The 14,072-nt window shown below is 46.1% G+C and overlaps 1 protein-coding gene across 1 annotated transcript in view; it reads right to left on the reverse strand.

Annotated features, from left to right (window-relative positions):
• Nucleotides 1–7,199: 7,199 nt before the first annotated feature.
• Nucleotides 7,200–14,072, reverse strand: part of KPNB1 (karyopherin subunit beta 1) — a 29,381-nt gene continuing 22,508 nt past the window's right edge. Inside the window, exons 18-22 of the mRNA XM_043584230.1 lie at nt 13,658–13,801; nt 13,439–13,544; nt 12,681–12,795; nt 11,517–11,678; nt 7,200–10,354 (exon numbers count right to left, since the gene is read on the reverse strand). Coding sequence (XP_043440165.1) covers nt 10,354; nt 11,517–11,678; nt 12,681–12,795; nt 13,439–13,544; nt 13,658–13,801 — 528 coding nt within the window. The 3' untranslated portion in view covers nt 7,200–10,353. The remainder of the gene's footprint in view (nt 10,355–11,516; nt 11,679–12,680; nt 12,796–13,438; nt 13,545–13,657; nt 13,802–14,072) is intronic.

Consider the following 14,072-nt stretch of genomic DNA (forward strand, 5'->3'; position numbering starts at 1 on the left):
CTCTCCCCACCCCCCACCCCTCCCCCCAGCCCCCCTCCCTCCCGCCCGCCCCGCTCCTCCTCCGCCGCCGCCGCCGCCGCCGCCTCCTCCTCCTCCCCGGCTGCTCCGGGTTTCTCCAGCTGGGAAGGCGCCCGGGACCCCGCCGCTGCCACCACCACGTGGCGAGGGGCGGCCAGCCCCCGCGGTGCGGCGCGGCCTGGCAGCGCGCCCGGCGCCCCCCGGCTCCCCGCCGCGCCCGGCCCGCGCTCCGCGCCCCCTCCCCGACGCCTCCCTAACGCAGTGTGGCGTGGCGTGGCGCGTGTCGGGGCGCCTGCGGGCCGCGCAAGGGCTCCGGTGGCGCTTTGGGGTTTGCTTGGGGGCTGTGTCTTTGGGGGGAAAGTGAAGCTATTTATTTGGATTTGGATTTGGGTTTTGGTTTTGGTCTTTGCTCTCGAGAAGGAAAATACTCGAGTTACTCTTCCTTGCTCTTGGGGATGGGGGCATTGCTCTGATAATAGAGACACGGACCATAGGGTCTAGTCGGAGAGCTTAGCGTTAAATTTGGTAACTTCTTCGGAAGTGAGAGTGAACTAAGGAGGTCAGAGGTTCGTTTAAGAAGGGAAGCGGCTTTCCTCCCCCTGACACAATCCCCTCACCCACAGGCCGGTGAAATGAAGAAATAACAACACACTTCACCCTTTCCACAAAGATGATTTGAGCACTTGCCAAACTGCTGGGCAGGAGGCACAAGTTTTTGTGTTTCCTTTCGTTTTGTTCTGCCACTTTCCCACCGTGTGACCTTGGGCAAATTACTTAACCTCTCTAAATAAAGTTGGAGATCTTTCCCAACCCAGGCACCCCTGGGGGAAGAATGGGAAATCAGAACTAAAGGTGCTGGGTGGATCCTCAGGAGGTGTTCATGAGTCATTTTGATTATTCCTTGGTGGATTAAACACCGTGGGCAGAGGCATGGTCAGCCTTGGCTGCAGGTATTGAATGATGAGAGGAAACTCTGAAGGACTCTGGCTAACTTCTGACAGGCCAACCAGGGAAGCAGGTTTATAGGCTTAGGGTAGGCTCAGCATTTAGCTGTGAAGCCTCCCATCTGGAGGGAAGGTTCAGGCTGCTGGGAACTGGAGCCTACTTTTCTGGCCCCTGGGGTTGATTCTGGAAGGGGGAGAGGAGGAAAGAAAAGGCGTTTTCCTTGTTGTGAGCTTTGAGAAGCAGCAACAGCAGCCATCTTGCCCCGCTGTAGCGAGAAGATGGGGGTGAGCTTCCCCTCCCAGGAGAGCCTGCAGGGACTGTGAACTCTCTTCAAAGAAGGGGATCCTCAACTGGCTTCCTTCCTCCTCTTCCTGATGGGTTCCTTCCTAGTCCAGAACAGGAAGGCAGGTCAGCCACTTGCTCTCTGAGTCACAAGCTTTCTCAGAGCCATGTGGGACAACCCACCTGTCCTCTAGATGTGAAGGCTACCGGGCTAGGACATCCATCACCCCACTAATCCCCGGGGGTAGACAGGTTTCACCTTCCTTACTGCTGCAGAAGTTCTCTTCTAAAGCAGAAGGCCAGGCAAAAGATCAGAGGCTAGGCTGCAAGGTGTGGGGTTGTCTCTGGGGACTGGATGGGCATGAGCTTGACTGTGAAATGGGCACAGCCTCCCTCACTGGAAAGGGTAATGGTTCCAGGTACCCATCTGAGCACTCACTCTACAGAATAAGTTTTCCGCCCTTGCTGCTTCTGGGCCGCTCAGGGTACAGGCCTAAGTGACAGCCAAAAGGTTTATCCTGGGCTCCAGATGGCTGGTGGCAAAAGCCCAGCAGAGATTAGGCCTGGTTTAGGTGACCCTAAAATACACCCTCCCACCTGCCCACCCCCGCCAATCAGGACCTGATCTCATTGCATTCTCCCTGTTTCCGGTTCTGTTATTCCAAACAGTTCTGAGAGCAAGGACTGTATCCCATCCATCTTCATATCACAAATGCCCCGATGGTGATGGTACTTGCCCACCATACATTTATTCATCAAAGACTTCTTGGACACCTGTCAAGTGCTGGGTACTGAGACTAGTGATGAGCAAGGCTCTGAGTGACAAACATGTCTTTCTTGCCTTCACGGAACTTATATTCTAGTGGGAGAATCAGACCAAAAAAATAACTTAAAAATTATGAATCATGATAAAGGGTAAAAAGGCACAAGGGGGGAGCAACGGAGAAAAATGGGAGTCGGATCTGCTTTAGGTAAAATAGAGGTCTCCGGTGAGGTGACGTTTAAGCTAAATCTTGTTTTTTTCTTTTTGAAGCTGCACCCTGCATATAAACCTCATAATGGCCTATCTTTTCTTTACGATGCACAGTTTCTATTTTTATTTTTATTTTTTTAAATGCCAGTGTAGTTCACATACAGTGCTATGTTAGTTTCAGGGGTACACTATAGTGATCCAACCGTTCCATACATCACTCCATGCTCATCATGACAAGTGCACTCCTAACCCCTTCACCTGTTTCATCCATCCCCCCCACCCACCTCCCCACTGGGAACCATCTGTTCTCTATAGTTAAGAGTCTGTTGTTTGAAGATTTTACTTTTAAGTAATCTCTATACCTGATGGGGCAGAGGGTTTTTTTTTTTTTTCCAACTTACAACTCCGAGCTCCAGAGTCCCATGCTCCACTGGACTGAGCCAGCCGGGCACCCCGAGTCTTGTTTTTTTGGTTTGTCTCTCTCCCTTTTTCCCCCCTTTGTTCATTTGTGGTTTTTTTTGTTTGTTTGTTTCTTAAATTCCAATATGAGTGCAATCGTATGGTATTTGTGTTTTTCTGGTTTATTTCACTTAGCATTATACTCCTTAGATCCATCCGTGTTGTTAACAAGTGGCAAAATTCCATTCTTTTTTAATGGCTGAATAATATTCCATTGTGCGTGTGTGTGTATGTTTATCTATATATACACATATATATACATATATATGTATGTATGTGTATGTATATGCATGTATATGTATATATATATCACATTTTCTTTATCCATTCATCTATCAATGGACACCTGGACTGTTAAGCTACATCTTTAAGGGTAAGAAGGTGTGTGCTTGGTTGAATGAATAAATGAATGAGGCAGTGACTTTGGATTAATTAGCTCACCTCTCCAGGCCAGTTTCTTCATCTGAGAAAGCTAGAGATTGGTCTGAATGATCAGGGCTCATCATAACAGAGACAGGAAAAGGTAAAAACCTTTGGTGAAAGGGGAAGTGAGGTGGGAGAAGGAGAGAAGAGGGTGTGGTGGTCAGGCAGGAGTGGTAAAACATTTCTACAGGGCATTCACAGGCCCAGCAGGAAAGGACCACAAAAGCAGGGCCGAGTCGCCCTTGCATGTTTCCTCCATGGAAACCATCAGGGAGAGCCTGTCTCCCATTCCCAGGACTCTTGCTCTGGAGAAAAACTTTGTCATTCCTGTCCCAACCTTGCCTGAAAAGAGTAGGAGGAGGTGGCATTAACAGCCGGCAAAGAGAGTGAATCAAAATAAAACCCAGATGACTCAAATAGAAGCAGGCAGGCAGGAAAATTGATTAGACACACGTGACAGACAGTGCAGGGTCTGGGTGCCACCTTAGCCCTCAGGTTCTAAACCTCAGAAAATTAGGGTTTGCTGCAGAACCATCCAGGGACTGGTCTGCCATCAAATCAGAGGTTTGGGCAGTGATGGAAAGACTCATTCCTCTGGGGCACCTGCCTGGCTCAGTTGGAGCATGTGACTCTCGATCTCTGGGGGGTTGTGAGTTCAAGCTCCATGCTGCGGGTGGAGATTACTTTAAATTAAAAAAAAAAAAACAAAACAACTCATTCCTTCAACAAATTCCCAAATTCCTGTGGCAGTAACACACGTCCTGTAATCAAATTAAGCAAGACTTGAGTGGAAATAGTTGGGGCGCCTGGGTGGCGCAGTCGGTTAAGCGTCCGACTTCAGCCAGGTCACGATCTCGCGGTCCGTGAGTTCGAGCCCCGCGTCGGGCTCTGGGCTGATGGCTCAGAGCCTGGAGCCTGTTTCCGATCCTGTGTCTCCCTCTCTCTCTGCCCCTTCCCCGTTTATGCTCTGTCTCTCTCTGTCCCAAAAATAAATAAACGTTGAAAAAAAATTTTTTTCAAAAAAAAAGAAATAGTTGTGTGTGTGTGTGTGTGTGTGTGTGTGTGTTTAATGGCTTCATATTCTCCAAGACCATGTTCATGTCTGCTCTTTCCCAAACAGAACTTTTTTTTAGAATTTTTAAAATTATTATATTGAATTTTTGAATACTTAATATTTGTCGCTATTCATTAGACCGTGAGCCCCATCAGAAGGAGATGGGGCTCCTTATTTGCTTCCTTCACTGTTGCATCCCCAGTGCCTTGAACAGTGCCTGGCACATAATAATAGCTGTTGATCAATTAATTAGTGCATGGTAAGTCACTGTGCTAAGAACTTTATATGAGCTACCTTTCACTGGGATCTCTATCTTACAAATGACAAAACTGAGGGGTGCCTGCGTGGCTTGAGCGTCCAACTTTGACTCAGGTCATGATCTTGCAGTTCGTGGGTCCCAGCCCTACGATCGGCTTGCTGCTCTTAACGTATAGTCTGCTTTGGATCTTCTGTCCCCCTTTCTGTCCCTCCCCTGCTCACACTCTCTCAAGAAAAAAAAGAAAAAGAAAAATGACAAAACTGAGGCTCAGGGAAGTTGAAGAATTTGCCCACGGTCATACTCAAAAGACTGTACAATATTTTGAAGGGCAAAGCTCAGAAAATAACAGGGAGAGATTATTCATACAGAGTCATTTCTTCATTCTCTTTCCCTCAGGATGGTGACAGGCTGCCCCCCTGCATCCCGAGCTCAGTCCGGGTGCCAGAGCTGAGATGTACTTTCAGCTGAGGTCCTTTTCACGTGGAGGAGAGCTCAGCTCAGGAACTTACGGCCTAGGGGCTCCTGGGAGAGGGAACAGCTCTGGCTGTGCTGCCCAGGATCAGCTGACAGCGCCCGGGTAATTCAGATGTAGAGCTTACTCAGCAGCCCTGTGGCCTTTCTGGCCACCAGGCACCTCTAACACCCTTCCCCCGACCCTGGTTCCCAAAAATCTTCTGGCTCAGTGGGAAGACGGGTAAGTACGAGGAGACGGTTGAAACTCCCAATTGGGAGGAAAGTTGATTTTAGGAGAAAATGCCACCCCTGACCCCTAAATTAAGACTTTGACCACCGTCAAAAGGTCAACAGCGCACCTCATTATTGAATCAAGGCAACGCGGCTTTGCTGTTTAATTCCAAGAACGCTTCATCCAGGGATCTCCCTGCTCGCACGGTGTAAGCTCGCTGGGAGCAGAGGCTCCACTGCATCCCACGTGGTTTGCAGCCGCCCAGTGGGACAAGCACCGCCTTAGCCCACGTGACTTGCGGCAAGGTTCTTAGCCCCTCCCCTGTGCTTGTTTCTTCATCTATAAAATGGGACTAAGTTGGTACCTTGGTTACAGCGTTGATGAGGATTACTTCTACCACCCTACAGAAGATGCTTATTATAAGCCTGGCACTGGGTAAGTGCATGGAACAGACACCATATAACGACTACTGACTAATCTTGTTCCCATTCCTCCAGCTAATTCAAGGCTAAGAGGCTAGCCTGAAGTCATCCAGCAAATGAGGAGGGGGAAGAGCTGGGAGCCCAGGTATCCCCAGGCCCTCCTTTCTCAGGTTTCTGGATACTGCTGGGTGATGCCATTTCCGGCAACTCCCCGAACTGTACTGACAACAAGTATTTATTGAAGGTCCGCTATATGTCAGGCACTGCTCTAGGCTGGGGATACAGTGGTAAGGAAGATAGCCAAGGTCACTGCATCAGGGAGCTTACATTATGATCGGGAAAACCGGCAATAAAACATTTAAAATAGACTTTTAGATAGTGCCGCGAAGGAAATGCATGGCACATTACAGATATGGACAGCACAGACCCTCGTTTTGTATCGCTAAGGCACTGACAGCATCTGCCTAGGGCAAATGTGAGACAAGCTTGGGTGTTGGTATCTGAGACACCTGGCTTTGAATTCGAGCTCCACGTGGTCTGATGAATGTCTTCCTGCGCCTCTTTTCTCATTAGGAAAATGAGAACAGTGATTGCTAAAGTTGGTGTGAAAATTGATACAACGGGACACACAACATTTTCTCAGTGTTTAGTGTTTTTCACCTCCGGCAGGTCGGAGCTGGAACCCTTAGTGAGGCCAGGTGGAACCGTAGCCTCGTACTGTGTGCGCTTCGAGTGTTTGTCGGGGAGGGGTATGTGGGAACGGGGAATTACCTGGAGAACTCCTGAAAAGGAAGAAAAAAATTCCTGGGAGAAGCAGCCCCTCCCTGCGCCACGAACCGGTATCATTCTTTTTCTCTCGGTGCATGTTCCCTGGAGAAATGTCCTTGGTTGACGGCCATTGCCCAGGATTTAATGTCTTAGAAGAATTAGAAGTTACCCTTTATAACCCAGTAATCTCCAAAATTGGGCATAGAAATAAAATATTAGAACTTCTATTTATGTATTTTTCATATAATCGCTTTTTAATATCTATTTTTGTGTCTTATGTTACACAATATAGGGGTACAGTAGTACAGGTATATAATTTATAAACACATGGGGGTATGCATGATCAAAACTTTCTGACGGGGGTGCAATCAGAAAAGTGGAAGGCCACATGGAGGCTAAGGGAGGAAAATTATGGTCAGCCCTCAGTTCACTTGCCCAACATAAACCCAGAAAGTAGCCTGCAGGCATCACTACGCTAATAAGCAACAGTGAAGAACGTACCTAATCTCTTAAATCCCAAGTTAGTGTTCTTCCCTCTACAAATTTCGGGGGGGGGGGGGGGGGCAGGATGTGGAAGTAGAAATTAAATACACACCGCAAGCCATGTAAAAAGCCAATTTTGGAGGAGCCATTAAACCAACCAGATTCGCCTGAAAAATATGCACAAGACAGAGACCATCTCCTGCGGGTTCAGAAGCACTCGGAACAAAAACCTCCTCCCCACCGCTTTGTAGGCCAGTTATTTTCACTCATTTCCCATCACACTACGCAGTGTCTGTTTTTAAGACCGATGTGTCCTTCCTTTCCCCAACTCACACGCACATCACCACCACACGTTCCAGCTTCTTTCAAACCATTCATTTCGCCTCCAAGGTGACACCATGTGGAACCAAAAATGAAGCAGCAAAATGTTGAAAATAAAAATAAAGCGGACTTTATTTAGAAGATAAAGATGGTGGTATCAGTTTTGGTTAATAAAGTTGGGCTCAAGTGTTTTAACAGGTCTTTAATGCCATCACAGACTGGCATGCCAAGGGCATTCTGAATGCCAATTACAGACTGAAGTTGTTTCAAAACCGAGATGCTATCAAAAGCTGATGGAGTTGAGATTTCTCATAGAAGTCGGACTAACACACTTCTTAAATATCAGAGGGACTAGATTACTTGGTTCTGAAAGTGAAAACACTGCACTGAGCATTTCCCCTCCCTTTCTCCACAAGTCCCTAAGGCAAGATTACAGTTGCCTCTGACAGTCCGAAGTTCAACATTTCAACAGAGGGGAGCTGAGGGGAACCAGGAAAATGAAAAGCAAAATTAATAAGTGTAATCGTAATTGATACAGGCAGCTGCCACTTACGGCAAACCAAAGCCTAGTCCGATGCCCATTTGCTTCACATTTGCACTGACATCTTCCCAAGCAGACGGTAACTACATTCTTGGAGGAATGTGCCAAGACTAGGGTGGGGAAGGCCCGGACAGTGAGTGGACTGAATGCATCTTGCACCCAGTTACCTTAGGTGGTACAATCGATTCAGGGTAAGAGCCCAGACTCTGGAAAACCCACTAGCCAAAAGTAACTAGGAAAGAGGATTAAATGCATAACCAGTGTAGAACGCCCGCAAGGCACCAAGACCACAGTCCAACCAGCCCATTTTCCTCCTCTCCATCACTGAATGGATCTGGGAGAAAGCGTTAATAACAGCACTTGTCAACTGCTTCCCTGGAACAAAACATGACAAAACACACGGAAGGTTTTGTTTCCATTATGGTTCTCGGTGTACTTTATTCTCCTGCTGTCTAGCTAAGCAGCCCACACAGGACAGAAATGGGTAGCACTGAGGAATGATCAGATTTTTTTTCTCCCCAACATTCCTGCCCCCTCCCTAAGCCCTGACCAACCCCTATCTATCGGGAATGGTTAGTGTATCACCCTCTCCTCAAGGGACAACTAACATTTAAACGGGATTAGAGGGTCAGGTCTCTTCTTAGTAGGGCTTAGCAGGTGGTACGAACTCTTTATATTCACAACGGAGTCTTTCCTTCAAACACCTGTTTTTTGTGTTTTGTGTGTGTGTGTGTGTGTTTTTTTTTTTTTGTACACTGGTTCATAGATCGGCACTTGACTTTGAACCTGGCACCAAAAGGCACAATATCTGATACCCTGTACAAGAGCGATTAGAGATGCTGCCATATGGATGAGCAAAACCGAGCCAATCCCACTTATGAATGGAAGGCTTGGATGGGGAGGGGAAAATGGCAAAGAGAAAAATGTAAGCCCACATTTCTTTTGCTAGAATGGAAATGAAAGTGGGAATTTAAGGTCTTGTTTTTTAATCCTCCAAACACCAGGAAGCAATTAAAGATCTTCCTTGGTGTTTTTGAAAGCAGCATATTCAAAATGCCAGCAAAAAACTACTAGTAACTGCAAAAACCAAAAGGGGGTCAAAGCTCACCGACATCCCTCCTTATTGCTGAAAGATTCTAAACCCAAAATTCCGGGTGCCCTGTTCCCTTGTAAAAGGGAAAATAGCGAAGTCTGCTTTATGGTTCTCATAGCACATCACACTTTTAAAAAAATATTAAAGTGTGTGACCAGGGGAATGTCTGACACCATTTTATTAATCTTCAACTTCAGTGGAAAAATAAAACCTTTTTCAAGTGCCATTTTCATCACAAGAGTCCTAGTATATATATATGTATGTATATATATACTTTTGTTTTTTAAGTTTTATTTTGTTGATTAGTTGGTTTTGAAGTGCAGCAAGAGACCAATACCGCATTGTAGTCAACCAAATAAAAGAGAACAGAAGGCCAAGCAGTTTCCAAATGGTTATTTTATCAGATTGTTTGAACATTAAATTTATCCTCGTTTGCAATCCAAAATAGTTACCTGAAGTTTGCTCTGTGTGTGTGTGTGTGTGTGTGTGTGTGCGCGTGTGTTTACTTTTATTGTGTATTTGTTTTTAAACTCTTTGGCACAATTTTCTGGGGGTGTTCAGACTGCCACCATACATGTCAGGAGAGACCTTTTCTTTTGTGCTGCTACTTCTGAGCATCTAAATTTTGGTTTGTTTGGGTTGTGGCTTTCTTTTGTTTTGAAGTCTGCATTCTTTATTTGTAACAATTGTATTTTAATTTTTTCTAGATCCTCTAACTCCAGAGTTTTCTTTTTCTCCCCCCCTCCCCCCCACTTCTACATTCACAGTTGAACCATATTATTAGGAAAGGCGCCTTGATGAAAAGATCAGGATACGGGAGCTCTGACCATTCGTCAGTGTTTTCCCTAGAAGGTAATTAAAAAAACAAAACAAAAAACAAAACCTAAAGAGCGTCTTTCCTTTTTTTTTTCCTTTTTTTTTTTTTTTTTTTTTTTTTACACATCTCTTGTGCTGCATCAGTAGACAGGACTTCGGTTAGTTTTATGAAATGCAACATCTAACCCCTTTTTTTCTGGGAAAAAGAAACTGCAATGACTTGAAGTTGAGAATGTGGATACCGCCTCACTCACACACACTCATTCTCAGACCGTAAAGAATCCCTCACCCTCCTTTTAGCCGGCACGCGTACAGTACCGTGTGGCAATGGTACACCAAAGGTGGGCTTGAGACCCAGGCTCCATCTTTCTTGTCAGTAGCAAAGGCCAGACTGCCTTTTACAACAAAGCACCACAGCTGAACCCAGTCCCTCCTCCTCTCCCAAACCAGTCACTCCACTCGGCACCGGCCAAAAGACAGAAAAGCTAGTTCTAGCCTGTCCTGGGAAGAGAGAACTTCCTTTTTTTTTTTTCCCTAAGCAATTACATCCATCGTTTTTCTCTTTTCCAAGATGGCCGACGTTATGGTTTTCTACGAAGTCAGTGCTTACTTAGCTCACTAACAGCGCTGCTGTTGGCGGCTGCGGCTGCTGCTGTGGCAGGATTTTCAATGTGGTGTGTTTTCAAGCCTCACTCACTCATCCTCTCATTCCCAAACATTCAGCATCCGTGCACACTCCTCACTTCCGGGTTTTTCAAAAGATTGGAGATTTCCAGTGGGGGTCTCAGGTTATCATCCCAATGGTAACAGATCTAAAAACAGACGGAAAACAAGTCAACTTTGAGATCACATACAGTTGGAAGAGTCAAACGCTTCTGATTCCCACAATTAAGTGCTCACCAGCCTGAAATGAATTGGTCTAGTTTGTCCTAATAAAAGGACTAATTGTTTTTCTTGTCTTCCTATGTGCCAGCTACCTGCTCTCATTAGCACCTATATTAAGAGGGTAGGAGGGAAGCTAACAAGATAAAACTCAAATTAGCCAATTTTATCGAGATCTTTGGAGTAAGACAATGAGTATGTTGAGAGTTGAAAAAATAAAGACTACATCTGAAAGCAAGGGTCAGGGGTGCCTGGGTGTCTGACTCTTGATTTCAGCTCAGGTCACGATATCACAGTTAGCGAGCCCCTTCTTTTTTTTTTTAATTTTTTTTTTCAACGTTTATTTATTTTTGGGACAGAGAGAGACAGAGCAAGAATGGGGGAGGGGCAGAGAGAGAGGGAGACACAGAATCGGAAACAGGCTCCAGGCTCCGAGCCATCAGCCCAGAGCCCGACGCGGGGCTCGAACTCACGGACTGCGAGATCGTGACCTGGCTGAAGTCGGACGCTTAACCGACTGCGCCACCCAGGCGCCCCTAGCGAGCCCCTTCTATGCTGACAATGCGGAGCCTGCTTGGGATTCTCTCTCCCTGCCTCTCCCCTCCCCTCTCTCAAAAATAAATAACAAATAAAAAAAAAAACCCAAAAAGCAAGCGTCACACAACTCTTGACTTTGGATATCTTCTGCAGAGCTACGCAATGTCTAAAAGCGCTGCAGTAAAAAAAAAAAAAGTATAAAGAGCAGGAGGAAGGGAATAGCGAGTAGAAAAGAAAATTCTGGGAAAATGCCATTACCGATGCCTTTCTTAGGACCCAAAATCATGTGGGGCCTTCACTGAATTCCAGTTACATAAGTTCTGCTCTTCATCACCACAAGGAATCAAGTATTTGGCTCAAGGAAAGATTGAGGATGCCCGACCCTTCCACTAGTACAAGCCTGAGGAACAAAGGCTTGGCTCAAAAGCACTTATATGGGAAGGGATACAAAACAAAATGCCATGAGACAGGCAGCCCTTGTCGGAACAGTCTGAAGAAACTGTGCCTCCTCCCCAAGAGAGTAGAAGGAAGAGGGCAGTGGAGATGAGCTCTTACCAAGCTTGGTTCTTCAGTTTTCTCAGTTCTTTTGTTGCCCATGTAGCAAGGGTTTTTGCTTTGTTAGTCTTCGATCTCCGTCCTTCAGTTAACAGTTCATGGATCATTGGCCTAGCTTCTACTAATTTCAGTACGTCCTTCCCAAATGCTGTACACAAGTCCCTGTGCAGAACAAACACACCTGACAATGAGCTCCTTGGCCCGACACTGCTATCATATCATCTTGAGCCTTCCAAACCAGTGCTAAGCTAGTTGTGGGTTTCTTCATATTTACCTGCTTTTTAATGTTTATTTATTTTGAGAGAGAGAGAGAGTGAACGCGAGCAGAGGAGAGGCAGAGAGAGGGAGACAGAATCCCAAACAGGCTCCAAGCTGCCAGCAGAGAGCCTGACGCAGGGGTCAAACTCCCGAACCATGAGGTCACGACCTGAGCCGAAATCAAGAGTCGGACACTCAACCAACTGAGCCTCCCAGGTGCCCCTGTATTCACTTACTTTTTAAAGCTGGAAGAAATTTTAGGGATAAGTTGAGCACCTACCCTCAACAGATGCACAAAATGAACTCTAAAGAGAGAGGATGACTACTGCAGGTTCCACAACTAACTCATGGTTCTCTCTTCTAATGATGCCTCAGAAACTCTCAACAGAGGAGGCTAAACATAGGCAACCTGTTGACCAGCCTCAGAATATGGGATGGACACAGATCTGATGCTGCTCCTATACCTCTGAGAACTCACTTCATAGTTTAGCGAAAAGAAATTGGAAACCTGGAGTCTGGAATAAGACCCAAGCTAAGGTCTGTAGTAAATTCTCACCTGTGAGAACTCCTAACAGGACACCATGGGTTCTATTAAAGAAATACCAGGACGCCTGGGTGGCTCAGTAGGTTAAGCGTCCCACTCTTGATTTCAGCTCTGATCACGATCTTATGGTTCATGGGATTGAGCCCCATGTTGGGCTCTATGCTGACAGGGCAGCGCCTGCTCAGGACTGTTTCTCTCTGCCCCTTCTCCCTCCCTCTCAAAATAAACAGACATTAAAAAAAGAAGTATCCATGTCAAAGAAGTACACAATCACCATCCAGGCTACCCTCAAAATTCTTTACCACATGTCTTTGGATTTTCCGAAAGTTCTATTTAGCTACTGGAAATAGAATACAACCTACCCTATCAGTCCAGCAGCACAAGCTACTACTCCATCTGTATGATCCTCATCTCCAGCAATGTGGTCAATGAAAGACAGAATAAATTCTACTCTGGGTTGTACCAGCATCACATCCGCTATAAAAGAAAGAGAAAGTCTGATGAAACTGTCCCACCGTGGCAGGACTGTAACCCCCATTTCAAAGTTTCCAAATACACTATCCCCCTCACAAGGCTGGCTTCAGGTGGGAGAATTAGCTGCATATAGTTATACCGAACTGTCCTTTCGCAGATTAAGATGTCATTCTTCACATCAACACAAAAGGCAGACAGTCCTTTTATTACAAGCAGAAATAATATAGAAGAAACTAATGGGACCTTTCCTCTAAGCCCATGGTATCAAAAGAGGTAAAGGACAAATACTTCCCTAGTCAGTAACAGAAATATCAGGTGACAGAGGAAATCTGATCTTCCAGTCCTTTAATTCAATTGCACTAGGGGTGTGTATGTGCTCACAGCTGCCACTCGGGGTTGGTGTAGATGCCAACCAGCACCACAGCCTTGCTGGATCCCATCCCTTACAATGCCCAAGAAAGGGGAGACAAAGCAGCAGAGGAAGAGGGAACAGAAATACGAAAGGCCATATTCTCTCCCAAAGCAACTCTCTTCATCAGGGCGCTTCCTTCTCCCCTTCCTTTCCATTCACAAGTGACAGAACTAGAGGCACAGCCCCTTTGGCTAAGTGAACTCTGGACTGAGTCAACTGGGTTGTATACTCAACGGTGCACGTTCTCCTGGTCTCCCTTCAGTCCCTGGACAATGCCGGTATAGGCTTCCAAGCAGCCTTCCCTTAGCTCATTCAGGTAATCCACCATGTCATAGTCTGACTGTAAGAGACAAAACAGAACGTCCATCATTCCAAGACCCTTTAGTTGTACGCGACTGTCAAAAATCCCCCTCATCCAATCAGGGCTGGACTTAAAGATAGCTTTAAGCCTACCTTGTCCACCTGGGCTTGGGAGGCCTGCTGAAGGGTATTCAAGACGACCTCTAGATATTTTTTAAACTCTCCACCAATAGCAAGGGCAATATCACCAAACACTGACAGAATCTGTGGCTTCACAGACCTGTGGACATTTTCATTCTGATAGAGAGAGAAAAGCAAATGAATAAAAGTCACGTGTCCCGTCCAAAGGCTGTAACAAACAACTACTAATATGCTGTGTACAGACCACATAATCTCTGAAAAGAGGGATTATGTATGCACTTTACTGGCTTCCCTGCACCACCCCCACCCCTCCCCCCATTCCATGCAGCGAGCACATGCATTCCTTTAACTTTACAACCTTACTTTATAGAATGACTTTGTGAAAACGAACAATTCCTTTCTTCATAAGCCTACAGCCAACATTCCA

Source organism: Prionailurus bengalensis, chromosome E1 (genome assembly GCF_016509475.1).
Source record: "Prionailurus bengalensis isolate Pbe53 chromosome E1, Fcat_Pben_1.1_paternal_pri, whole genome shotgun sequence".
NCBI classification, from domain to species: domain Eukaryota; kingdom Metazoa; phylum Chordata; class Mammalia; order Carnivora; family Felidae; genus Prionailurus; species Prionailurus bengalensis.